This window comes from Haemorhous mexicanus, chromosome 4 (assembly GCF_027477595.1).
Source record: "Haemorhous mexicanus isolate bHaeMex1 chromosome 4, bHaeMex1.pri, whole genome shotgun sequence".
Classification (NCBI taxonomy): Eukaryota; Metazoa; Chordata; class Aves; order Passeriformes; family Fringillidae; genus Haemorhous; species Haemorhous mexicanus.
In genome coordinates, this window is record NC_082344.1 from 34,693,244 (window position 1) to 34,716,423 (window position 23,180).

General features: G+C 43.6%; 1 protein-coding gene and 1 non-coding gene across 3 annotated transcripts; both read left to right on the plus strand.

Moving 5' to 3' along the window:
- The first annotated feature begins 433 nt into the window (after positions 1 to 433).
- Positions 434 to 6,210, plus strand: NPY2R (neuropeptide Y receptor Y2). 2 transcript variants are annotated; one of them, XM_059844433.1, is made up of 3 exons: positions 575 to 679; positions 2,504 to 2,582; positions 3,632 to 6,210. In XM_059844433.1, exon 3 carries the CDS (start codon positions 3,668 to 3,670, stop codon positions 4,823 to 4,825), a length of 1,158 nt encoding a protein of 385 aa, XP_059700416.1. In that variant the 5' UTR covers positions 575 to 679; positions 2,504 to 2,582; positions 3,632 to 3,667; the 3' UTR covers positions 4,826 to 6,210. The 2 variants fall into 2 exon arrangements, with proteins under 2 accessions (XP_059700415.1, XP_059700416.1); XM_059844432.1 differs by lacking the exon at positions 2,504 to 2,582 and having other exon boundaries at positions 434 to 679.
- A 13,857-nt stretch (positions 6,211 to 20,067) lies between these two features.
- On the plus strand, positions 20,068 to 20,182 carry LOC132327022 (U6atac minor spliceosomal RNA). The gene has a single exon (XR_009486421.1). It is a non-coding gene; the product is annotated as a U6atac minor spliceosomal RNA (small nuclear RNA).
- The last annotated feature ends 2,998 nt before the right edge of the window (positions 20,183 to 23,180 follow it).

Below are 23,180 nucleotides of genomic sequence, written 5' to 3' on the forward strand. Positions count from 1 at the left end.
TTGAGGCCGGCACCGCTGCCGCCGCTGGCTCCCGAGCGCCGTGCGGCCGGCACATCCCGAGCGCCGTGCGGCCGGCACATCCCGAGCTCGGGGCGGCCGGCACATCCCGAGTGCGGGGCGGCAGGCACATCCCGAGCGCCGTGCGGCCGGCACATCCCGAGCTCGGGGCGGCCGGCACATCCCGAGCGCGGAGCGGCGGGCACATCCCGAGCGCGGGGCGGCGGGCACATCCCGAGCGCGGTGCGGCCGGCACATCCCGGGTGCGGGGCGGCCGGCACATCCCGGGCGCAGGGCGGCCGGCACATCCCGACCGCGGAGCCCGCAGCCTTCCCCGCGCCCGGAGCCCGGAGCCCGGCGGGTGGAGCCGGCGCCGCGCCCCGCCCGAGCCCTTCCCTGGCGGCGGGGCCGCCCCGCCCGTGCCGCCCTCCCGGCGTGCGGGGGCCGCCGCCGCCGCCTCCAAACTTTGTACGGGGCGAGCGGCGCTGCGGCCCCGCCGCCCGGGAGGGGAGAGCGGCGCGGGGAGAGCGGCGGGAGCCGAGCCGGGCGGCGGAACCGGGGCAGCCGCCCCGCCGCGGAGCGAGGGGCTCCGCTCCCCGCCCTGCCCGGCCCTGCCCTGGCACACCGGCTCCCGGGGCAGCAGCCGGCCGTGCCTCGCTCGCCGGCTCGGGGCGAGAGGAAGGTAAGAACGGGAAGGGGGGACGGAGCGGCGCTCCCGGCACGGTGCGGTGGCGGGATCCCCGCAGCGCCCGGGCACGGGTGTCTGCCCCGGGATGGGTGTCTTCCCCCCCGGGCACGGATGTCTCCCCCGGGATGGGTGTCTCCCCGCCCCGGGCACAGGTGTCTGCCCCTGGGATGGGGTGTCTCCCCCGGGAACAACGCACCGGGGGTCGGGAGGGAAGCGCGCCGCATCCCAGAAGCGCGTTTGCTGCCAGCTGCGCTTCCGGCAACCCCAGCCCCTTCCCCAGCGCAGGCACTGCGGTCCTGATGGGAATGCTGCTTGCTAATGTAATCACGTATTCTGCCCTTTTTGCTTACTTGCTCTCAGAACCCGTGTAAATCCTCTTTGGGCCTTTCTCGGCCGAAAGTTAGACGCAATTTGATGCCTGACCATGAGGATCTGGCTGCTAGGGGTGGGGGGGCGGAATGGGAAAAAGCCCCGGTGTGGTGCAGTATGCAAGGTGTGCCAGTAAATGCTATCACCTGGAGAGTTTATCCCAAAAAAAGAGCAGAAAAGGTCCTGTCAAATTATACCTGGAGTGTCACCTTAGTTTTATCCCCATTTTTTGAAAGCAACTGATATTTTGCCCGCATAACTGTCCCACTGACCATGTCAGACTTGTCCAGTTTATTTCATCACTTGCTGACACACAAGCTCATTTCTGTTTTAAACCGTGGTTGTCCTTTCTTTCTCTCTCAGCTTTGTCTTATTGACAAGACCAAAGCATCTTCCATCAGCCTGAATAGGGCAGTAACAAATAAAATAAAAATGTCAGAGCAATAGAAGGCTTTGCTAAAAAGAAGGAGTTGCAAGAAGGAATCAACAGAAAGTCAGGGACTACACAAATGGGTGAAACTACTTTTGGGAAGAAAGGGAAGCTATGTTTTTTGGCTGAGCCTGGATTTAGGGCAAAGAAGGGAAAGAATTTACATTTGTCAGCCCTCTCACCTTTCTACTTCTGCATAGACATTACCTGCACTGAAAAAAAAAAAGAGATTTTGAAGCATCTGACAGTCCTAGGACCTCACCAAATCTCTACTGTAATGATGTATGGAAGAGTGGAAGAGTAATTCCTAGGTGCAGGAATGGGTCAAAGGAAAGTGCTCATCATAGTTCTCAACTTCTGCGTAGCCTTGACTGTGCAAATTGTGGTGGGTCTCTTACATTTCTAACCTGGTGGACTAAAGGTGTATTGATAAGGAATCCCTTAGGCTTAGGCTAGTAGTTGAACACCGATTCTATTGCTAAAAACAGTTCTGTACACTAGTATGAGCAGCTGGCACACCTCAGCTACGTGTCTTGTGGTGTTTCACCTCTCAGGCTTACACTATTAATTGTTGAATAAATGTAGACTAAACAATATGGCATAATTCTGACCTGCTTAGCTGGGAGGAAAATGCCTTTCCGTTCATGCAGTCGATCTGCTTCTTTTGCCCTGAGAAATTCTTTGGGATGTTTGTGCGGGATAGAAGCAAACAAAAAGGGTTCAGTCTCCTGCTGGTAGCCAACAACTCCTTTCTCAGTTTGGAAACCTTGCTGAAGGACGTCGCTCACTGATAGTTACTGGGAGCAGAGGTAGGGATGAAAATGGACCTCTGTTCCTCTGAAATGGAGGGAATTGAATGGAGCTGATCAAAAAAGAACAAGAATTTTTTAAGAGCCATGTTCATCGAAACACATCAATAGCTGTTTCTTTAGGCAGGCTTGAATTTGGGAAGGGCTAAGCAATGTGTAACGCTCGATGGCAAGAAGGAGACATTTCTTCTCTACGCTTGCTCTCCTTAGGGAAGGTAATGAATGGCGAAGTCGAGTGAGTAACTCAGGGCTGCCTTTCCCCTTGGGGGTGAACAGTGGTGTTTTATTGGTAAGTTTGCTTGGCACTGGTAATTTCTTATTATTTTCCCAGGCCAAGGAAAGGCCAGGTTCTTGGTTAGCATGCCCCCATGCTCTGGGCAGTTTTCATGGGGACATGTATTTTTTTACATTGGACTGAAGTCTGAGTCAGCAACTGATTGTAAACCATTCATGTACTGTGCCTACCAAAGTCTTAGGGTAGCACAGAATTTGGCTCAGCCTGTGTAAGGAAGGAAAAAAAATAGTGATTTTTATGCCAGTGGTAAAATTCTTACTGACTTCAGCAGGGGAATGACTTGCTCTTCGCTATGACTGCAGTCAGAAATGAATGCCTGATTGGCAGCCTCCAAGGAGCTCTGTTTTCTGAAACATCACACAGAAAGGAAATATCATGTATAACTGTGTTTCAATTGTTTCCTCAATTGATTTCAGCATGAATAAGTTATGCAGTCATTTCAAAGAAATGCTATTATTTCCATTCTATTTCAGTGGTATTTTTTATTTGCCTCCTGGTGCAAACTATTGTAAAACAAAGTTTCTTAAAGCAAGATCCCAGCAATTAGTTCACTGATGTTAAGGAAGGGCATAAACCTGTAAGAATTCAGTAACTATTTAAAGGAAACACTTTTCATTAAGGAAAAGCTGGAAGATTATTATGCTAATAACAGTCTGGATGGTGCTGTTCCATGTAGAATTCCCATAGATATTACTGGAAGATTTGTGCTAAATAAGCACTAGTTTTATGTAGTGGGTTGTAAAAAAAATGATATGCTGCCCAGCAGGATCTTAATCCTTCTGCATTTACTTAGGCAAACTTTGTCTTTGGAATGCTTTTGAAATCTGTTCCAATTTTCAGCAGGAGCCATGCCTAAATAATATTACTGGATCAGCCTTCAAAATGTAAGGGCAAGACATTTCAAATATATTAAGACAGTTCTTCTCTTAATCCTGCAGTGTAGCGTGTGAGTTAGGAAAGAGATGTAGCCTTTGCTCTTTGCTTCTCATCTTAGCCCTTGTGGACCCATTTCTCCACTTGTTCTTGTCCTGTTTTGTTTTCAGGGGCAGCTCTGTGGCTTAGACCAGGCTGCTGCGAGGATGGGGCCCCTGGAAGCAGCAGGTGAGGACAACCAGACAGATGAAATGAAAATGGAGCTGTTCACTAAGCTGTACTTGACAAGATACACCACACCACTCAACGAGTTGGCCCTGGACCCTAAACCAGAACTGAAGGACAGCACAACACTTGTTGAAGTACAGATAATTCTTATCTTTGCTTACTGCTCCATCATCCTGCTGGGAGTGATCGGAAACTCCCTTGTGATCCACGTGATCATCAAGTTCAAAAGCATGCGCACAGTGACTAACTTCTTCATTGCCAACCTGGCCGTGGCTGACCTGCTGGTGAACACGCTGTGCCTGCCCTTCACTTTGGTTTATACGCTCCTGGGCGAATGGAAACTGGGCCCAGTGCTGTGCCACCTGGTGCCTTATGCCCAGGCCCTTGCTGTCCACGTGTCTACTGTCACTTTGACCGTGATCGCGCTGGATCGTCACCGCTGCATCGTCTACCACTTGGAAAGCAGAATCTCTAAGCGGATCAGCTTCCTGATTATAGGAGTTGCCTGGGCAGTCAGTGCCCTGTTGGCAAGTCCTCTGGCCATCTTCCGTGAGTACTCGTTGATTGAGATCATTCCTGACTTCAAGATTGTGGTCTGCTCTGAGAAGTGGCCAGGGGAGGGGCAGCTCAACTATGGCACCATCTACAGCATCTCCATGCTCCTGATCCAGTATGTTCTGCCTCTGGCAGTCATCTCCTATGCCTACGTCCGTATTTGGACCAAGCTCAAGAACCACGTTAGCCCCGGGGCGGGGAATGACCACTATCACCACCGGCGCCGGAAAACCACCAAGATGCTGGTGTGCGTGGTTGTGGTGTTCGCTGTCAGCTGGCTGCCCTTCCACACCTTCCAGCTGGTCAGTGACATTGACAGTCAGGTGTTAGACCTGAAAGAGTACAAACTGATCTACACGGTGTTCCACGTCATTGCCATGTGCTCCACCTTTGCTAACCCCCTCCTCTATGGCTGGATGAATAACAACTACAGGACGGCCTTCCTCACGGCCTTCCAGTGTGAGCAGCGGCTGGACTCCATCCACCCCGAAGTATCAGCAGCTTTTAAAGCCAGGAAGAAACTAGAAGCCAAGAGGATTCAGTTCCCTGGGGACTCTTTCACACAACCTACCAATGTCTAAGATGTCTGACTGTAAAGAAGAAATATGTTGTGGACAAAGGGATGAACCTGTTTTGGTACACGCATTTTCAATGCGTAGTTTTATTCACAAATGGTGAAAGAACAGTAGCAGGAAGGTGGAGGCAGGTATTGTGATTTGAGGGGAGTTGATTGATGCCAAGAGTATGTAAATATACAACTGCAAGGAAGTAAAAGGGAGAGGCTTAGTTTATGGCTGTCTCTTAACAGGGTAAATAAAAACTCTTCCATCCCTCCCATATCTTCTTGTCAAGTCTAAATGACAAGTGCAGGGTTTGCTGGTTTTGCTGCAGGAAGGCAAATGGCTGATTTGTAGCATAGGAATATTGGTGGTGGAGTGGGTAGTTTTCATATTTGATGTGAAAATCAAGGATTGCAGAAGTCTGCTGGGAGACAGAAACATGTCTGGTGGGAGAATCAGCTGTGTTGGTTAAACCTCAAACTTTTCAGGCCCCTTCTCTCCTACAGGCATCTTTTGCAAAGACAAGGGAATTCAGAAGAGAAATATGTTACTTCTTTTGAATTGTGCTAGACTATTTCAAGCCAGAGCATTTGAAATAAATTAGGTGGTGAAAACAGAAGAGAAAAGAAAAACAAAACCCACCCAAATACTGGATTCAGTGAGAGGAAAGGTCAAGTTTCTACATAAAATGGAATGTGGGTTTTGGCCAGTCAAATGGGGTAAAAAGTCATCCCTTCAGAACTGGCGTTTATGCTGGTGAGAAAATCACGAGCCTGTGACTTGATCAGTCATTCCCTGCAGATTCCTGCCTTTCATTCTGCTCTGGGAACAGCTCACAAATGCAGTGCTTCAAAGTGGCATTTGAGGGCAGGGAATGCAGGCTCAGGTCTTCTGTGAGCCCTTCAGAAACTGCTAATATTTTCATTTTCAGGACCTGCTTAAATGTCTAATGTATTATTAACTCCACAGGCTTTGAATTGTCGCTGCCTCTGCCTGGATAATAAAACAGCAGATAATTCTGATCCTCTGGAAAGGCTGCTAGATGGTAAAGTGCTTTTCCTTATTGTGGTTTTATGTCACACACTCATCTCGTCTTGGAGCTTTTTCCATCTTTAGCCTTTGTGGAAATTAAGAACATCTGAATGACTGTAACCTAATAACAGTATGCTATATTTATGTGATAACTTATCAGTTATTCTGCATGCTGTAGTTAATAGTTAAATTCCTTTTTTGCTCAGGTATAAAATTTTAATCTGTTTACCGTGTTGTGCACAGCAATGTTCAACTCTTCTATGTCTTTGTTAAGCCTCTTTGAACTCATTAAAGAGATGAAGAAAATTTCAATCCATGTTTATTCCCAGCTGCCCTGTTGCTTATCTAGAATAAAAACAAGTGTGATATTTTCACTTGAAGTCTAGTTTGATGGCTACATTTCAGCAGCCTCATTTTTCTTTGCATTTTTTTGTTGTTCCTAAGTTCGTTACGTTCTCTCTTACAAATTAAAACCCAATAAAACTCCAGTGCTGAAATGTTTGCAATGTAATGAATGGTATCAGATCTTTATCAAGTGGAGAAATTCATCTTTGTATATTCAGTATTTGACACCATCCTTTAAATACCCATGAAATCATTTGGACTTGGATTTTCATGAGCAGAAAAGGGAGTTCTAGAGAATTAGCTAGTGTTTACTCGAGCAGAAAAAGGATCCATCATTTTTAAACAGTTTTACAAAAATAGATTAATTCTCCACCATGTTCAGGACATGATATTGCCCACAAGTTATTTTTGTCTGAATATTAATAATATCCAAAATGTAAAACTCTTAGGGGTGAGGAAGGATTATAGAAGTGTGCAATTATTATGGACATCAATCATATGTATCACTTGACTCTGAACCCTTCATCAAAAGTATTATTACTACAAATAGCCTCCTTTATTTAAAACGCAAATGATTTAAAAGTTCTGTTTCAACTCCTTTAAGCCTGTTAGAGTATGGGATATAGACAGTTTTGAAGTAACCATGACAGTGTGTGCAAAATCTACAATTGCCAGACTAATTCTCTGTTAATTTTAAGTCTGCTTTACATCATCCTGTATAAGAGCAATTAATTACAAATAATCTTTCCATTTATTTCATGGTATCTTTATTTTATGGCTTCCTGAGCTTTCTCTGCAGCCATCATGCTGAGCCAGAATTGGTGCACTAATTTACTGCATGGCTTTCCTCCCTGCCTTGTGGAGGTGGTACCTTGGCCAGTGCCTGCTTTAGGGTAACAAACCCATGCACAGTGTCCCACTGCAAGGTGTGGATTTTCCCACTGGCACTTGAAGAGGGGATGTGGAAGAGCCAGCACTCACTTGTGCCTCTTGCATGACTTAATCACTCCTGGGACTTGGCTCCTGCACAAGCACAGCTACACGCTTTAGTACCCATCACTAGGGATGTTTCTAGGAAAACCCAGCATTTTATCATCAAAAGCAATGATGTAGCAATATCCCTTGGGGTTGCCCCACATCCCAGCTGTCAGAAGGATCTGGAAACTCAGAGTTCATCCCCATTTCCTGTAAGGGAAAGTGAACCTGCAAGCAATATCTGACCACGGGACTGAGAAGCCTGCAGGGGACACTCTTTTTTGCCTGAAATAGGAACCAAGATCCAGGTCTCCCCATTCACCTATTAGTGCTTTAATTATCTTTTTAAGGCATTATATTATTTCTCTGTTGCTTAGGTACAAGTTTTATACAAAGCCAAAGGATAACAGCAGCATTCAGCCATTGCATAATTTGCTAGTAGGCAGCAGGGCATCCCATCCAAAAGGAAATGTCATCACTGGTTCAGAGCAAGAATTTGAACTAATGTACCTGAGTTCTCACCAGTGTGATCTAGCCAGCACACTGCAGCCTCTCCTCAGGCAGCAAAGTATGTCTTTTTAGAGCTGTTCTATTGTTCAATTAAACATTGAATATCATGGTTTTATGGGCAGGGACTTATGACCTTTGCATGGCACTCGGGTTCAGGGACAAGGATATCAGAACAGATACAGACAATTTAGGCTAGGCCTCCTCCCTCATTCTCCATGAGTACATCTACTATAAAGATACTGCAGCACAGGCAGGATGAGCTCACTGGGGCTAGTGCCATGCTGATCTTTGATATTATAGAAATGAGACCTATCCACCACACAGATGCCATCAGATGTGATGTAGGATCCTAGCTGGTCATCAATTTCTCTTGGCCTCTGTGGAAGAACATGTTTTGATGCCTTGCAAGTTTTACAGGCAGAAATGTGTCTGCAGTGTTTGGCAGCAGCACAGTCCTGAACGGTCCCTTATTGTGGATATTCTCAGTTCAGTCAAAGAAAGAACAGAGATAATTTCTCCCAGGCTGAGCCTGGGAATCCTAGAGGAAAGAATTAAAACAATTATTATGTCTCTTTCTGTAACCATTGTTTATAGTTATGGTTCTCCACAGTGTGCTATTCACAGTTCACCAACAGTGTGAGATGTTTCTGCTTTGAGACCAATCAAGTATCACCTTAGTGAGTCACATTATAAAAGACCCACTACTTTCATTAAACACTTTTGCCTTCTGATCCAGCTGAAGACTGGAGTCTTTCTTTCCATCCCTGACTCAACAGCATCACGTTATTCCATAGGTGCAGGGGCAGCTCTGTGCTCTCCCAGCACTGGCTGGGCACCAGGCAGCTCAAGCCTGGAGGCAGGAGAGCTGCACTGATGCACTTTCCTGGGGCTGTCGTGCGTTTGCCTCAGAGGAGAACACAGCACTGTGCTGCTTCTGGACAAGTGTTAAAGTCACACTGCCTGTTCAGGGTACCGGCAGGGGCTACAAGTGGAGAAGCAATCCTGAGTGAGCTTGCTAGGGTTTTATGGGTAGCCAGTGAAGATGAGGTTTTGGTAAGAGGGGGCAGTGCTGAACCCTCTCACTGGGCCCTGTGAGTAAATAGTCTTCACTGAGAATTGTGATCTCCACTCAGGGCGGCTGCCTATGACTGAATAGAAAGATTTTCTCAGATTGTTAATCTGAGAAAAAAAAATTAGATTTGAGGCCATAAGCAGTTAAAATAAAAGCACTAAGCCCTGACAGCAAATGGGTTTAATATGCATATCTATTTATATATAAATTGTACGTCAGAGCTGTGCAAAAGTGGTTCTGTAGAATAAGTGTGTAGAAAATAGTTGTCTGTCTGTATAACCCTGCTTCTATACAATGTGCAATGGACATACATACTTGGTCAACATACTAATAAGTTAGATAACACTAAGAGTAATCACTGAATAGAAAATACTACCTGCATTTCATCTGTCAGACCACCAAAAAAAATCACTGAATTCACTGATTAGTATAATCCATTTCTTGTATTATAGTTTCTAAACTCTCTCCAGGATTTTCTTACTTTAATCCAGATCATGACCTTAAGGGATGAATTTTGTCTTTGGATGCCTGAGTTATTTACCTAATACTGTCATTATAAATGCCACTCTACAACAGGGAAACTACTTTGTGCCAAATTACAGGTTCTTTGCCCTGAAAAGCTATGAGATGTATGTAAATCCATGCAAGATTGGTTTTGCTAAAGACCTGTGTACTGCAGTACAAATGCTTATTTATGCAATCAGTATTGATTTTCATATTGTCAATTGGCTGTCATTTTAAAGGAAATTAGTACAAGTGCAGGGAAGAGCTCTGAAGCTAGTAAAGCTGGAGAAGTAAGAAAGTCACAGGATGAGCTGCTGCTTCAAGAAGAAAGAAAGAGAGAGCAAAACCGAGGCTAGTGAAGATGTCATTGATTTATAGACTTTTGTTCTTCCTTTAGTCAGGGCAGCGAGAGAAACGTGTAGAAATGAAACCAGGCCAAATGAAGACGTATGTGCGAGGGACAGCGTTGCCCAGGGAAACTGAGGAACTTTGAGAAGAAATTCCCGTGATTGTTGGAGCCTTAAAACTCACATCATGTTCTCCAGCAAGTAAACCCGGATGTGTACATTACTCCACCTAAATGCAATACAGCTGAGCAGCTCTGTACTGATAAGGTATCAGAAGCTGTGGATGTGCTATTAATTCTAGCCAGGATATGGGATGAATAATGCATACAAGCTCCTCATAAGCTCATTTCAGATGGGATATATGAAAAAAAATGGTGCTTGTATTAAAATCTTTTCCCTCTCAGACTTCACTGAGCTCCTGTGGAAGGAAGAGAGCTTCAAGCTCTAAAACTTGAAGATGGTGGAATTATGAATCTGATGGATGGATGGAGGCATAGTGTGGCTTGAAAACATGATTATAATTTTTGTTTTGCTGATCTGCATAGGAGGAAAAGGCTGTATTTTGCCTCTTGGACCTGCAGCTGAATTGCACAACTGGAGTTTCTATGAAACAGACTTTTATTTGCACACTTCACAGCCCTGATAATCTACTAACTCTGCTATGCATGATATCTTCAACAGCAGAATCCATGCTTACACAATTATTGGGTAAAACTATTTCTATCCTTTCAATTTTGCATAGAAAAAGAGAAATTTAGGACAATTCTCCTATTTATTAGCATCCTTCAAAATCAGTTATTTGTAGCCAGCTGGATTTTAAAGTGTTTTGGCAGTACTGTGACTTAGTACTCTATTTGAGGTAGCCAAGCTGGTGAAACAGCTAGCCTTGCTCTCATTGCACTCTGGCTTGGGGCAAGCCCATCTCAGCAGAGCCTGGCTACAGCTGCTCACCAAATCAGACCTGAGGGTTGGAGCTGAGGCCGAGACACCCTTTCCCAGTGGATTCTGAGGATTGCTCCATGAAGCTGAGCAAGTTATTTTTCAATTTTTCAGTGCTTTGAATCTCGGTTTGTGCTGCTGTGAGGACAAAGCACGTTGCATTTGGCAGCAACCTTCATCCCGGTTGCACTCTAAAGCAGACAACTCCACAGGCTGTAAGTGTGCAAGTGCCCCATATCTGCTGCCTCTCCAGTTCAGTGAAGCCCAGCTTCCAGAGCAGCTCTCAATCAGAGCTGACAGAAAGTGTTTCACAGGCACCCTTGGAGTGGGCACGTGGAAGCTGCCTACTGTCACAGGGAGACTGAGGGCAGTGAGTGATGACAGGGGGGCTGTGGCAGCTCCCCTCAGGGAGCTCATCCTTTGCCCTGATTAAAACTTGCTCTTGTACCTCCCACTCTCTGGAGCACTGAGGAGGCCTGAGGCACCAAAAGCTGAAGTGAGTGGTGGTAGACTGGCACTTCGGCAGTGCATTTCTCCCCTGTGCCTCCATCAGCTGTACTACTCATTCCAGAACTGAACTGGCAGGAAGATCCATGGGGAAAAATGTTTTACAGATGAGAAGTGTTAATGTTCTTGTACTGACACTAACACTGGCTGATGGGTGGTTTTGCAAAATATAAATACTTTAGGACAGAGCTGGATGCAGCCGTGGTGGGATGGGTGTGTGCAGCAGCAAACGTCTCCTCTGTCACCACAGCATGAGGAAAATGCTTGCACAGAACCACACAGAACTTGTTCAGGCCAGTATGACGTGCAGGAATTAAGAAACCTCTTCCTGTTTAATTCCTGCTTCTGCAGGTGACAGGTGAAAATTTAGAGTTAGGGATACGCTATGGTTTTGGGTGTTGAGATCTCTCATAAGTCATATTAAGCCAGAGGAATGATTGCAAGGACAAGAAGAACTAAAAATTATGCAAGGCTAAAGCTATAATAAAGTCAATCTCACAGTGCATAGCAAGTTTGCTTTCTTCCAATTTAAAATTCCATGGTTATCTCAGACAACTGGAATCAAAGGTAGAGAAAAGAGAGGAAGAGAACTCATTGCATTCAGAATCCTTATTTTATTTGCTTGTTTTCTTCTAATGGGGCAGCAAAAGGGCTTATATCCAGCTCAGTGTATAATTGATAACCAGGATATAAATTGAAATGAAAAATCATGCTCTCCATAATTGCTATTCAAAAGCCTAAGCTTGCAATATTCCCTGAAAGTATGCTTTCTGATTTATCTATCCCATTCATCATGCTTTCCCTCTTAGTACTTGTGCCTGTGCTATGAATTCTGATTTTAAACCTCAGAAGAATCTGCCTTTCTGACTCTTAAGTTAGCTGGAAACCCCAATGGTATTTTGGGGGTTTGATAAACTACTATCTAGGATCTCTCCTGATCTCTTCTTCTATCTTGGGCTATAAGAGCACATAGCAACTTCTACTTTATTATTTAGCTGTTCCTGACAAACTCCTGGAACACTTCATAATGTCATAAGCATCTGTTACATGTGTATGGTACAGCTAATTTCTAGCTTCTCTGGCTTTCCTATGGTAGAATATAGCTGTTCCACTCCATAAAAAAAAAAAAAAAATCCAATTTATCATTTTTGTTGCTCAGTTTGCTACTTCTCTGATACATAATGTGGGTGATGCTAGAAAATTTTTCTCTCTTTCTCTCTGTGAGATTGTATATATATATGGAAAGCTTGGTACTACTTTGAAGGAAATTAGAGTATATGGCTGCATAATGCTTAAATCTTGATTTCTGAATAAAACCCCACATAACGATTCTTCAAATGATTATGAAAACCTCAGTCATTTAGCATTAATAAAGCAGCAGAAAGTCCTGCATGGGTGCTTGACAGGACAAGATGGTAGGATGAGGCAGTCTTGTGACTTGAAAGATCCTGAACTTTGGCTCAAGAAGGCATTTTGCTCACCTGTTTTGTCCTGTTACACAGGAAGTTGCTTGTCCCTTCTGCTGGAAACAGGTGATTGTAGTGCAGGCTCTGCTGCTGAAAGGGGAGGATCCTGGTAAACAAAATACACAGGCCTTTGTGTGTGATGCTGGCAGAACTATACAGTGTCCCTGAATACCTCCCCTTTCACATCTGGTTGCCCATCTTCCCACCCAGTTTGCTACAGAAGACATTTTCCTCTTGGGATCTACCAGTGACAATCCTTCGTGGTCTGTTTACAGCCTTATGTCTTCAGAAATCCCAAACAAGCGACATTCAAACAGGGAAAGAGCCAACTGTGCAAATAGAACTACAGCTCTATCACAGCAAGCCTTCCTGTTTGAAACAAAGGAAATGCTGACTCATCAAAGAAGAACAGGTAAAATGAGGAATGTCAGAGCACTGATGACTTTTTTTGTTCCTGTGCTCGTCATTTCAGATTAGAAACTGCATGAATGTTTTTCTACAGAAGTTACACCTAACCAATATCACAGCTGCTGAGATGAAAAACAGATGAAAGATGTTAACTATTGAGACTGCTTTTTCCAGCACAAACAGGCTGAAGTGCACTTCTGATCTTTGTACTGTTGTGAATCTTGATGTTGGTGCCTATAGCTGAACTCCTGCCAGCTGATGTGCTTACTGCTCAACTTTCTATTACAAAAAGAGCTGAAAGATAGAGAAAAGCAAATTTTGGTGACAAATGCATTTGAATTTATGCTTCCAACTCCATTTTATTCCTTTGAAAATCTCCCCATAAACCATTTCATGCCTTTAGACATACCTGCCCTTAGCTCACATAACCTGCCTGGAATGCTGGGCAGCACCTGACTGAAATTTCATTGGACCTGTCCTACCACTCTGACTGAAGGTAGCCAAGTAGCAGGCCTTCATTTTACCTGGACAATTTGCAGCCTTAAGTAAGCATACATTCTCTCAGACACAGGCTGGAACCCTCTCAGGGTGGAAAGCTTGCAGACACTCTAGTGTTTTTGGTGAAGTTTTGGTGAAGTCCTGGTTCACCCATGAGGATGCACCAAGTGTGAATGATCAGGCCCTCAAGAGCTCTGTCCATCTGCAGGTCACCCCAGGACTAACACCGAGCAAAGCCAACGGGAAGCATCTACTTTGCATGTCTTGCCACACTTCTTTCTTTACACTGGAGCCCACAACTTAGTATGTCAGTGTAGAGTGGCTTTTACCAGTGTTACTTGGAAAAAATGGGTGCTGCTTTCTGAATCTCAATGGGTGTATTAGACACCTTGTAATTGTCCATGGCCCCTGTTTGGAATCTCACCACAATAACCCTCCTGAAAAAGTGGGAAGGCCCCTCATGTAGCCAGGCTTTTTGGTCCGCCCCATTTCCTGGGCTGCTTCACTGATCACTACTGGATACTTCCCTCCTGGCTGTCAGGAGGTCAAGTTTTAACATTCAGCAATAATTTTGTTGGCTTGAGTGTGTAACCAAGACCACTCTCATCCATCCATCCTTCCTTCCTTCCTTCCTTCCTTCCTTCCTTCCTTCCTTCCTTCCTTCCTTCCTTCCTTCCTTCCTTCCTTCCTTCCTTCCTTCCTTCCTTCCTTCCTTCCTTCCTTCCTTCCTTCCTTCCTTCCTTCCTTCCTTCCTTCCTTCCTTCCTTCTTCCTTCCTTCCTCAGCATTTGAAGTTGGAGTTTATGAGTTTTTTCATGTCTGAAAGTCATATACACTCATATTTAGAGTCTTATCCTCAGAGGCTGCTGAGAACCTTTGCCTGATGCAGATTTCAGTTTCTCACTAGACGCTTTTCAGATGGAAAGAGGTGAAAGCCAACCCTGAACACAAAAAAGCAGCCTAGTTTCTGCATTCAGCTTTAAAATCTACACAGGGAGAATTGCCTATTAGAGTTCAACAATTCATTGGATTTTCATTTTCTATTAACACACACAGCTTAATTGATTTTTGAAACAGTTAATTACAAAAGTATGGTCCTAGGCAGTGTTCCTAGTATATTTTTTATAATGTGGCTGCAGACTAGCTAAAGGGAAATGTAGGCTATTAAGGCACAGATGAGCTGCCATTGTTTATAATCTTGGAAACACTTAATGCAGACCCTGCAGGATCTGAACAATGTGGCACCTAGCAACTCAGGAGTGCTTCCATCCTAATGGACGCTGGCAGGAATTTTATTCAGGTGAACAGTGTGCCACTTGAGGTCACGATTGGTTTGTAAATCCTCACTTAGGAGCTCTACTGAACTCTGTAAAATTATACCAGACCAAAATATTCTTTTTCATGGGAAAAAAACTAAAGACAAGCCTGATGTCTTATCTTATTTTACCCTCCATTACTAGCTATGTTTAATACAAAGTTAGTTCTCTAACACTAAGACTTGTCTATCCTTTTTCTTCTCTTTTTTTTCCTTCCCTGAGTGATGCTTGATTTGAGTAGAGCAATATTTTAAAAGGAGAGAAAGAAGTCAAATGTTGGCAAATATATCTGGAAATGATGCAGTGAGCCATTGGAAAGGAAGGACAAGTGTTTTTCATGCAGAAATTTGTATTACACACTTTTTTTGCCACCACAAAATGTAGCTAAACGCTTCCATCCGGTGTTTTCCAAAGCAAAGCAAAAACAGAACAGTAGGCATGTAAGCTGGTGACCAGATTCTCAGCTGCCATAAATTAGGTCAGTGTAGCTCCACTGCACACAGCAATACTCAGACCATTTATATCCCATTGTGGCACCAGCCTGAAGAACTCTGCCTCTCACACACTCAATTTCAGATAGAGGCAATAAAAAGAAATGCACTACTTTAGCACTATGACAATATTTTTCTTATACCCTTCTGTTATCTCTTTGGAGCTTTGGATGGATTATTGGTAAATGCAACTTGTGTCCTCCATCTGAAACCCCTCCTGAGGCAGGAGGGAGGACACAGGAGAAAGAGTCCCTGCAGGTCAGAGCAGCCAGGGCTGTGGTCACAGCTGTTGCCAGCAGCAGTGGGCACAGGGGAAGAAAGGCTGGTGAGTAACTGGTGGCTGGAAGCTCTTGGGTAGGAGATTGAAATGGAGATGCCTGAAAATGGGATAACAAGAAGATGGGGGGTTTTATTGCAAGAGAGCTGGAAATTACATGGTATGGGGATAGAAAGGAGAAGTTGAGGTCTTAGAGCAAGGAGATAAGATTCTTATAAAAGAATTTATAAAAGTGTGAAATGGTAACAAAGTCAGGGATTAGAGCTGTGGTCAGGGATGGGTAATAAAAAGAGCCTTTTCTCAGCCCTGTTAAACCCATATCTCTTAGGTACCCTTTTCACTCAGCTAAGTGTTTGAGTTGACAACCTGTGATAATGGTGGTATCTGCTGATCTCCATACTTTTTCAGTGCTGTTATGAAAATTGAAAAAACATTCAAGGGCATTTAATCACCTGAGCAAGAAGGTTTACTAGTATTTGTGTTCTTTCTTTTAGAAAAAATAAATATTTTATTCTGAGTTTCTCCTAGAAGTCACAAGATTTGAAGAGATCCCAGGGAAAAACTATTTTCACTGGTTTTAAACCTGATGCAGTTCCCTGTTTCTCCACACTGCAATATGAAACCATTTCAAATTAGCAACCCAGTGGACAGCCCAAATGAAGCCTGAAGCTCCTGATCAGCAGCCAGTTTCCTTGGCTTGAGTTTCAGCAACCCAGCTGATGGCTGGCAGTTGCTCCTTCATCTGCACTTGTTCCCATAGAAACAGAGAAAAAATAGTCAAACTTAGGTAAAGCTCTTTTTCTTGTTTTTTTTTTTTTTATTTCTTTCTCTGAAAGTAAGAAAGAAGAAAAGATGTCCATGAAGTGCTGCTTGTTTTCCATGACCTGGGGCTCTTTATCATTGGAACGGGCAGAAAGTATGCAGCCAGCTTCAGAACTGTAGGATCCTGTAGAAACTACAAGAGGTACAGGCTCAAGTGAAATAGAGACATGGAGATATTTTTTCAGACAAGCATATAGACTATGAGTCAACAGCAGTACAAGATCAGTAAGAGTTTACCAGATGAAAAAGTAAACAAAAAAGCATGAAAAAACACCTGTAGGTGTGAATTCTTCTCTTTGTAATTTAATAGCATTTATTGACTCTAGTAAGGAGCAGACTGTATTGTTTGGGTTTCTTTCATTATTCCGTGAGCAGACATGATCAAAATATTTGCTGGAATTGAATTCTTCCTTTTGTTGTAACCATTTTCTGTAAAACGACAGCCTGGTTGGTTTGTGAGTGCTTGTGCACACACTTCTTTTGGGCAATATGGTATTTTCACGTAATTCTCCTGAAATTATTCTGGTTCTGTAATGGTGCAGAGGAGCAGCAGTTAGCCCAATGAGTGTGTTTTACACCACACATTCCTGTAAAAATAAGACAAATAAAAATAAGACTTGGCATTTAAATGTGCCAAAAAGGAGAAGAAAGTATCTCTTCCAGGATGGCATCCCCTCTGCTTCAACATTTGTGGGTTTTATCACTACTGGGAGTGCTGTGCAGCCCTTCAGAAGGGCCTTGACAGGGTGGAGAGATGGGAAGAGAGAAATCTGAAGTTGAACCAGGACACATGCGGGGTCCTGCACCTGGGCAAGGTCCTGCACCTGGGCAAGAATAACCCCCTACACCAGTACGGGCTGGGGGCCAGCCTCTGGACAGCAGCTCTGGGGACAGTGAACCAGCAATGTGCCCTTGTGGGCAAGAAGGCCAATGGTATCCTGGAAAGGAATTTGGAAAGTCATTGCCAGCATGGCAAAGGAGGCGATCCTGCCCCTCTGCTCAGCCCTGGTGAGGCCACATCTGGAGTGGTGTCCAGTTGAAAGGAGACAATGAAGCCCTGGAATGGGTTTATTAAAGGGGAACAAAGATGATGAAGGCACTGGAGCATGGACTGGAATATATCTTTTGTGAGGAAGGGCTGAGGGAGCTGGGTCTGTTCAGTGTTGAGACTGAGAGAGGACCTCACCCTTGTCTGTCAGTATCTGAAGGGAGGGGGACAGAGACCCAGGCTCTGCTCAGTGGTGCTGAACAACAGGACAAGAGGCACTGGGCAGAACCTGATGCACATGAAGTTCCACCTGAACATGAGGAAGAGCTTCTTTACTGTGCAGATGATTGTGCTCTGTAACAGGTTGCCCAGAGAGATGGTGGAGTCTCCCTGACTGGAGATACTCAGGAACCCTCTGGACACAATCCTGTGCCAATTGCTCTGGGGTGACCCTGCTTGAGCAGGGAGGTGGTGACCCACTGTGGCCCCTTCCAACCTTACCCATTCTGTGACCCTGTGATCTTCCAGAGAGACAAATCACATAGGAACGACAGCGCTTCATCTGTCTGATTCAGACTAGTCACAGAATCATCACAAACATCCATCATGCCCAAAGGTTACCATTTTTTGGTTCTCTTAGAGAGGCACTACATGACTGGCTGGACATCCATTTAAAGCCATTCTCCAGACAGATTTGGGAATAAGCTGGAAAGGTGTCCATCACAAAAGTTACCACAATGAAAACCATCATTCTGAGAGCTAGTTTTCGTATTGTGACATGATTTCACAACATTTTTGTTGAGTTTTCATGATGCTTTATAATCTTTTATATGCAGACACTAATTTCTGTAGTCTTACAGCCTTGGCAGCCCTGAGGTTCTTCTACTGCATCAGATGAGAGAGTTAACTGAGCTGGTGACTATCAGGGTAATAAAATGGATGTGGAAAACCAAACCCTCTTGTCTGTTCTTATGAGAAATATCTATTTGCAATAAAATGTTTACATTTTAATGTAGCTAGGAGGGATTTCTTGATGGTTTTCATTAGTAAGGAACATTTTAGGATTTTAATTTAAGTGCATTTGCTAACAAGAGCACTTAATTTTCTTTCATAATTTTCTTCTTTGCCATGGAAGGCAGCAATTTTACATGTTATAAGAGGTCAAATAATAGTGCATCCTGCCTCTCCTTAAAATCTGGGAGACAAAAATCTCCAATTTCAATTTGGAACAGCCAAGAGATCTTTAAAAAGATGAAATTTACTTATTGATTGATTGATGTGTAGGAGATAGATGAACTTAAATTCTCTGCTTTAGTATTCTTTTCTTCTTGGTGCCCTATACTCCAATTCATTCACTTTCCCTCATAGCTGACTCAGGAATGGGAACTGTGAATGTGGACTCAATGTAACTTATTTTTATTCACCAGCTGGGACACAAGCAAGGTAACAAGACAAGCTCTTTCTTCATCAATTGTCTTTCCTGTATCAGAGGTTGTACCTTTTGTATATAGAAGGTCAAACTGAAAATTACTTACAGAATGTAGGAGCTCATTTTTTAAAGCATCAAAATGAGTAAACAAGATTGAATCAAAGGTCTGCCTAACCCCAGAGGGCCAGAAGAAGTGAATAATTGATGGGGAGAGAATAGTGACAGAGCAGGCATATCATGACAACTCACCCCAGTACATCCTGTTTTCTGCAGATCTACACACACTGCACACTGTAATTTATATTAAATAAGTCCTTGAATGTTTCAAAATTGTTATATTTCTATGCCAACTTGTCCAAGCAAACCTGTCTTGCTTTTTATGCTTATTCAAGCACCTAATACTCCATGGCCAAGGATTTCAAGGTTTAAATGTATGTTGCATGAAGGACTAGTGTTTCTTGGGTTTCTTTGCATCTGAATCTTGTCATTGCTTTTTGCTGTCGCCCTCAAACAACGAAGCTCATGACCTTCACCATAGGAGTCTGGAATACCTTTGCCTTGTACCCACTGATGAAAAGATCCACTAACCCTTTGCTTACCTAAAGCTGCAGTGTAAGAGAAATAGGGACTTAAACTTCAGCAAATCCTATTTAAACCAGAGGCTGAGCTGTCTCCGTTAATAAATGATGATTTGGGTGAAGATAAAACAACTACTAGAAAATCAATATTTAGTTATTATCCAAGGATACAGGCTGCTTCTATCTCTTTTCACATGAAATTACATAGTAATACATTCAGCATTTTGCTGATTGGCTTTTCACCAGCAAATCATGCCTTATAAAAAGCAAGCAATAGCCCAGCTATCAGCACGAGGCAGGCATCATGCATCTCATTATCTGAGACACAAGAATCTAACAGGGAAATACTGCTGCTTCCAAATCATTCCTCTGCTGTCTGTATTTAACAGTGTTGCTGTGAGTATGCTTGTGGTGCTTTTGAAGGGTGTTGGGCTGACATCAAGAGATGGCTGAAAACAGAACTTGTCTTCGGCGCCCCCAGGATAGGGAAGAGCAGTGACAGTAGGCACGTGTCAGTCAGACTGATGCTACATGCTACTCTCTATATGCCATTTTTCATAATCCAGGTTTCTCTGTGCCTTTCAGCAGGACTTTTGATTGCAGAAGGGAAGGCACAGGATGTGTGCACATCCACTCAAACCTCAAGGAGTCATGTGGCAGGTTTGAAGTAGGTGGTAGAAGCAGGACAGGGTTTATTCACTTGGATGTCTGGTCTTATGAATGATGGATGTTTGATAATTCTGATTTATGACATTTTTGAGTGTTGGATGAAAGGAGAGAAGATCAGCACTCCCTTTGAAAAGGATGGAAGAGGCCCTTGGGGCCTGTAAAAAATGCATACACTGCCACCTACTTTGTGGCATCTAACCATGTTTAACCCAAAGGACAGCATAAGTTGTGTCAGGGGAAATTCAGGTTTGATATTACGGAAAGGTTCTTCTCCCACAGGGTGGTTGGGCACTGGAACAGGCTCCTCAGGAAAGTGGTCACAGCACCAAGCCTGGCAGAGTTCAAGAATCATTCAGACAATGCTCTGAGGCACAGGGTGTGGCTCTTGGGGTGTTCTGTGCAGGGCCAGGAGTTGGAATCAGTGATCCTTGTGGGTCTCTTCCATCTCAGAATATTCTGTGATTCTGTGACAAGGCAAAAGGCTAGTATCTAAAGTTGCCACCTGTCCAAATTCACTGGTGGTTGTTCAAAAATATTTCAGGCTATTGAATTTCATAAACACTTCTATTCCAGCACTTGAGGTATAGACACAAATGCACAGAACCCTTACTGTAGGTTACAGAAGACTTCAAAATGCTGCTGTCAGGTGTGCAGCCAGAACTGACTCGGGGTTTCTTTGCAATACAGGTAAAAATTCAGGTTTCAGATGTGATCTGGTAAAATTCGTTTCTGCCTTCTTCTTGCAGGTTTTACCCTCCTTCCCACAATGGAACACAGAGCTGTGCCCCATTCCCTGCACTCCCCTGCCTGGCCCTGAGTCCCTGCTCAGGGAAGGAAAGCAGCAGGTACTCCTGGCAGGGCTGGGCTCAAAGAGCAGGAGTGAAGGTGCCAAGAGGGCTTCTGGTGAGCACAGAAGCCCTGCATCCATCCACCCCTTCTGAAGTCTCCCTGTGGAGTGCACGGGGGAGTTTGGAGTGCAGCAGCAGTGGGAAGGCCATACAGATCAAGGCTCCTTCTCCCTCTGTGCTGGGCTCTGTACCACACCATGGGCTCCTTCAATATTTCAGATCTTTTGGGGGCTTTATTCACTTCTCATGTGCACCAAACAGGATGCTAGCTAGCTCATTACTATTCTGCTGTGCTGTGGCTGGATCCTGAAGCTCTCATTCTCATTCTCATTCTCATTCTCATTCTCATTCTCATTCTCATTCTCATGCAATTCTGCTGCATTGCATGAGACAAGCAGTGTAAGCAACAGCTGCCTAGCTCAAACCACATTATGAAACTTGTAGGCATAAAATGATTAACATAATTTCTAAAAGCTAAAGAAAATTTAGCCACGGCTAATTTCCCCAGGTGCTCTAGAAATACCTTTTTCTTGTTTAAGAGATATGTAGGTCAGTCAAGTGTTATCAGTAACTGGCACTTAATGAGAAAGCTAATGCTTGCTCTGCTTCAGTCATCAGTTTTGCTAAAGCTGACTATTCTCAGAAATCTGGGTTGTTTTTTTTAAAGATATATAAATATACTTACAAATAACACAATATCCAGTACAGATGGGCAATCTCTGTCCTCATATTTCATCAGGAGCCTCTTTCACTCCTCCTGCCCTTGTTCTCTCATTTACTAATTCTTTAAGGACTGACCTGACATTTTACAGTTTATCATGATTCAAGAGCAGAGCACAGCCAAACTGTTTCAAAAGCACACTGAAGCACAGTTTGTACCCCAGGCCCTCCAATCCTTTTTCGACAGTGTGTGTTGAACCAGACTAGGAAAATGATCTGAAATATTTCAGGGCCACATATATTTGAGCAAAAAAGGAGCAGAAGAAGACAAGAGTGAGGGAGGAGAGAGCTGCCCTTTCCTAAGCACTTGATAATGTGCACTGACATACATCTTAATCAGTGTGGGGATGGTCTGGCTTGGTGTTCTGGGCATGGTTCATATTGAATTTTTGATTTCTTTGCACAGTGTCTGGAAGATCTGTCACCTGTGATAAAGACTCCAGCACTGGTAGGCTGGAAGTCACACAGGGCTCCCTACCTACCTGCAGTCCTGCCTGTTAGCAGGAAAAAAACCCCACAAAGTGCATTAGAGATGCTTTCCTTCTGTTAAAAATGCTTACCAAAATTTTTTCTGTAGAAAAATGAAAACAGTCACCATCTTCTGCAGCAGCACAAAAGGACAAATCAATTCCAATGATACAGAAGGCAATGTGGCTCCCCATGGACTTTCTGTTCTCAGAAACAGTAAGAAACTTGAAGTAACCAGTCAGTGACAATCAAAGCCAATGAAGCAAACACTTCTTGAAAGGACTTATTAAACAGTACTGTCACATCATATGATCATGGTCTTGTCTATCATGCTTTATTATCCACTTATTCAATATTTACAAATGTTTGATCTGATGTGATGGGGAGCTTTCCTTCCTTCTTTTTTAAGGCTTTGTGGAGTAAATAATTAAATATCTGTATATGGAAAAGGGAAAAAAAATCAAGACACTGAGCAAGGTAAATGATGAAAAAAAAATCAGGTTTGGAATGAATCCCAAGTGATTTTCATTTATTCAATGAGTTGAAACAATTCCCTTGTTAGACATTACAGATTCAGTACAAAATGCTGCTCAAGAATGACACTATATTTATAGTGAGCTAAGAAGTATTGTGAGACAGAAGTTAGACACATTCTCTTCAGAGCTTGACAAAGGTTAAATTTTGCCAGGGTGTCCTGGCAAAAGAGAAAAATAAACGTATGCAATTTATGCAAAAGAGACTTTGCTATTAAGGTAAATGTTTCTGTTTATTACCTGCCACATACTGGTACCATTTATTTCTCCAAAGTAGTAAACTATATGCTATGTGCTTCTGATAGGAAAAACACTCTTTAAGTGGTGCATCTTCAGAAACAAAGTTGTATTCATTTACACTTATTTTTAACTAGAATTTTTTGCAAGATTTAATTTTCATTTTTTAATGATCTAATATATGAGCCCACACAGTTTCAAAATGCTGTCCCAGGATCTGCTAAGATTGCCCAAAAAGGTGTTGAAGTCCACAATTAACAGAGAGAACAGCATTCTTCAGTCTCAGATAATAAAAGCAAAACACAGTGGACAAAAACATTTGCTTAAAATATCAAAGTTACCAGTGGCTCTGAATGAAAGTGGATTAAAGGCATATAATGTCTAGGAAGAACTGATTA

Coding starts and splice junctions, on each gene's coding strand:
- NPY2R (XM_059844432.1), top strand. CDS start 3,668: ATGGGGCCCCTGGAAGCAGCAGGTGAGGACAACCAGACAGATGAAATG.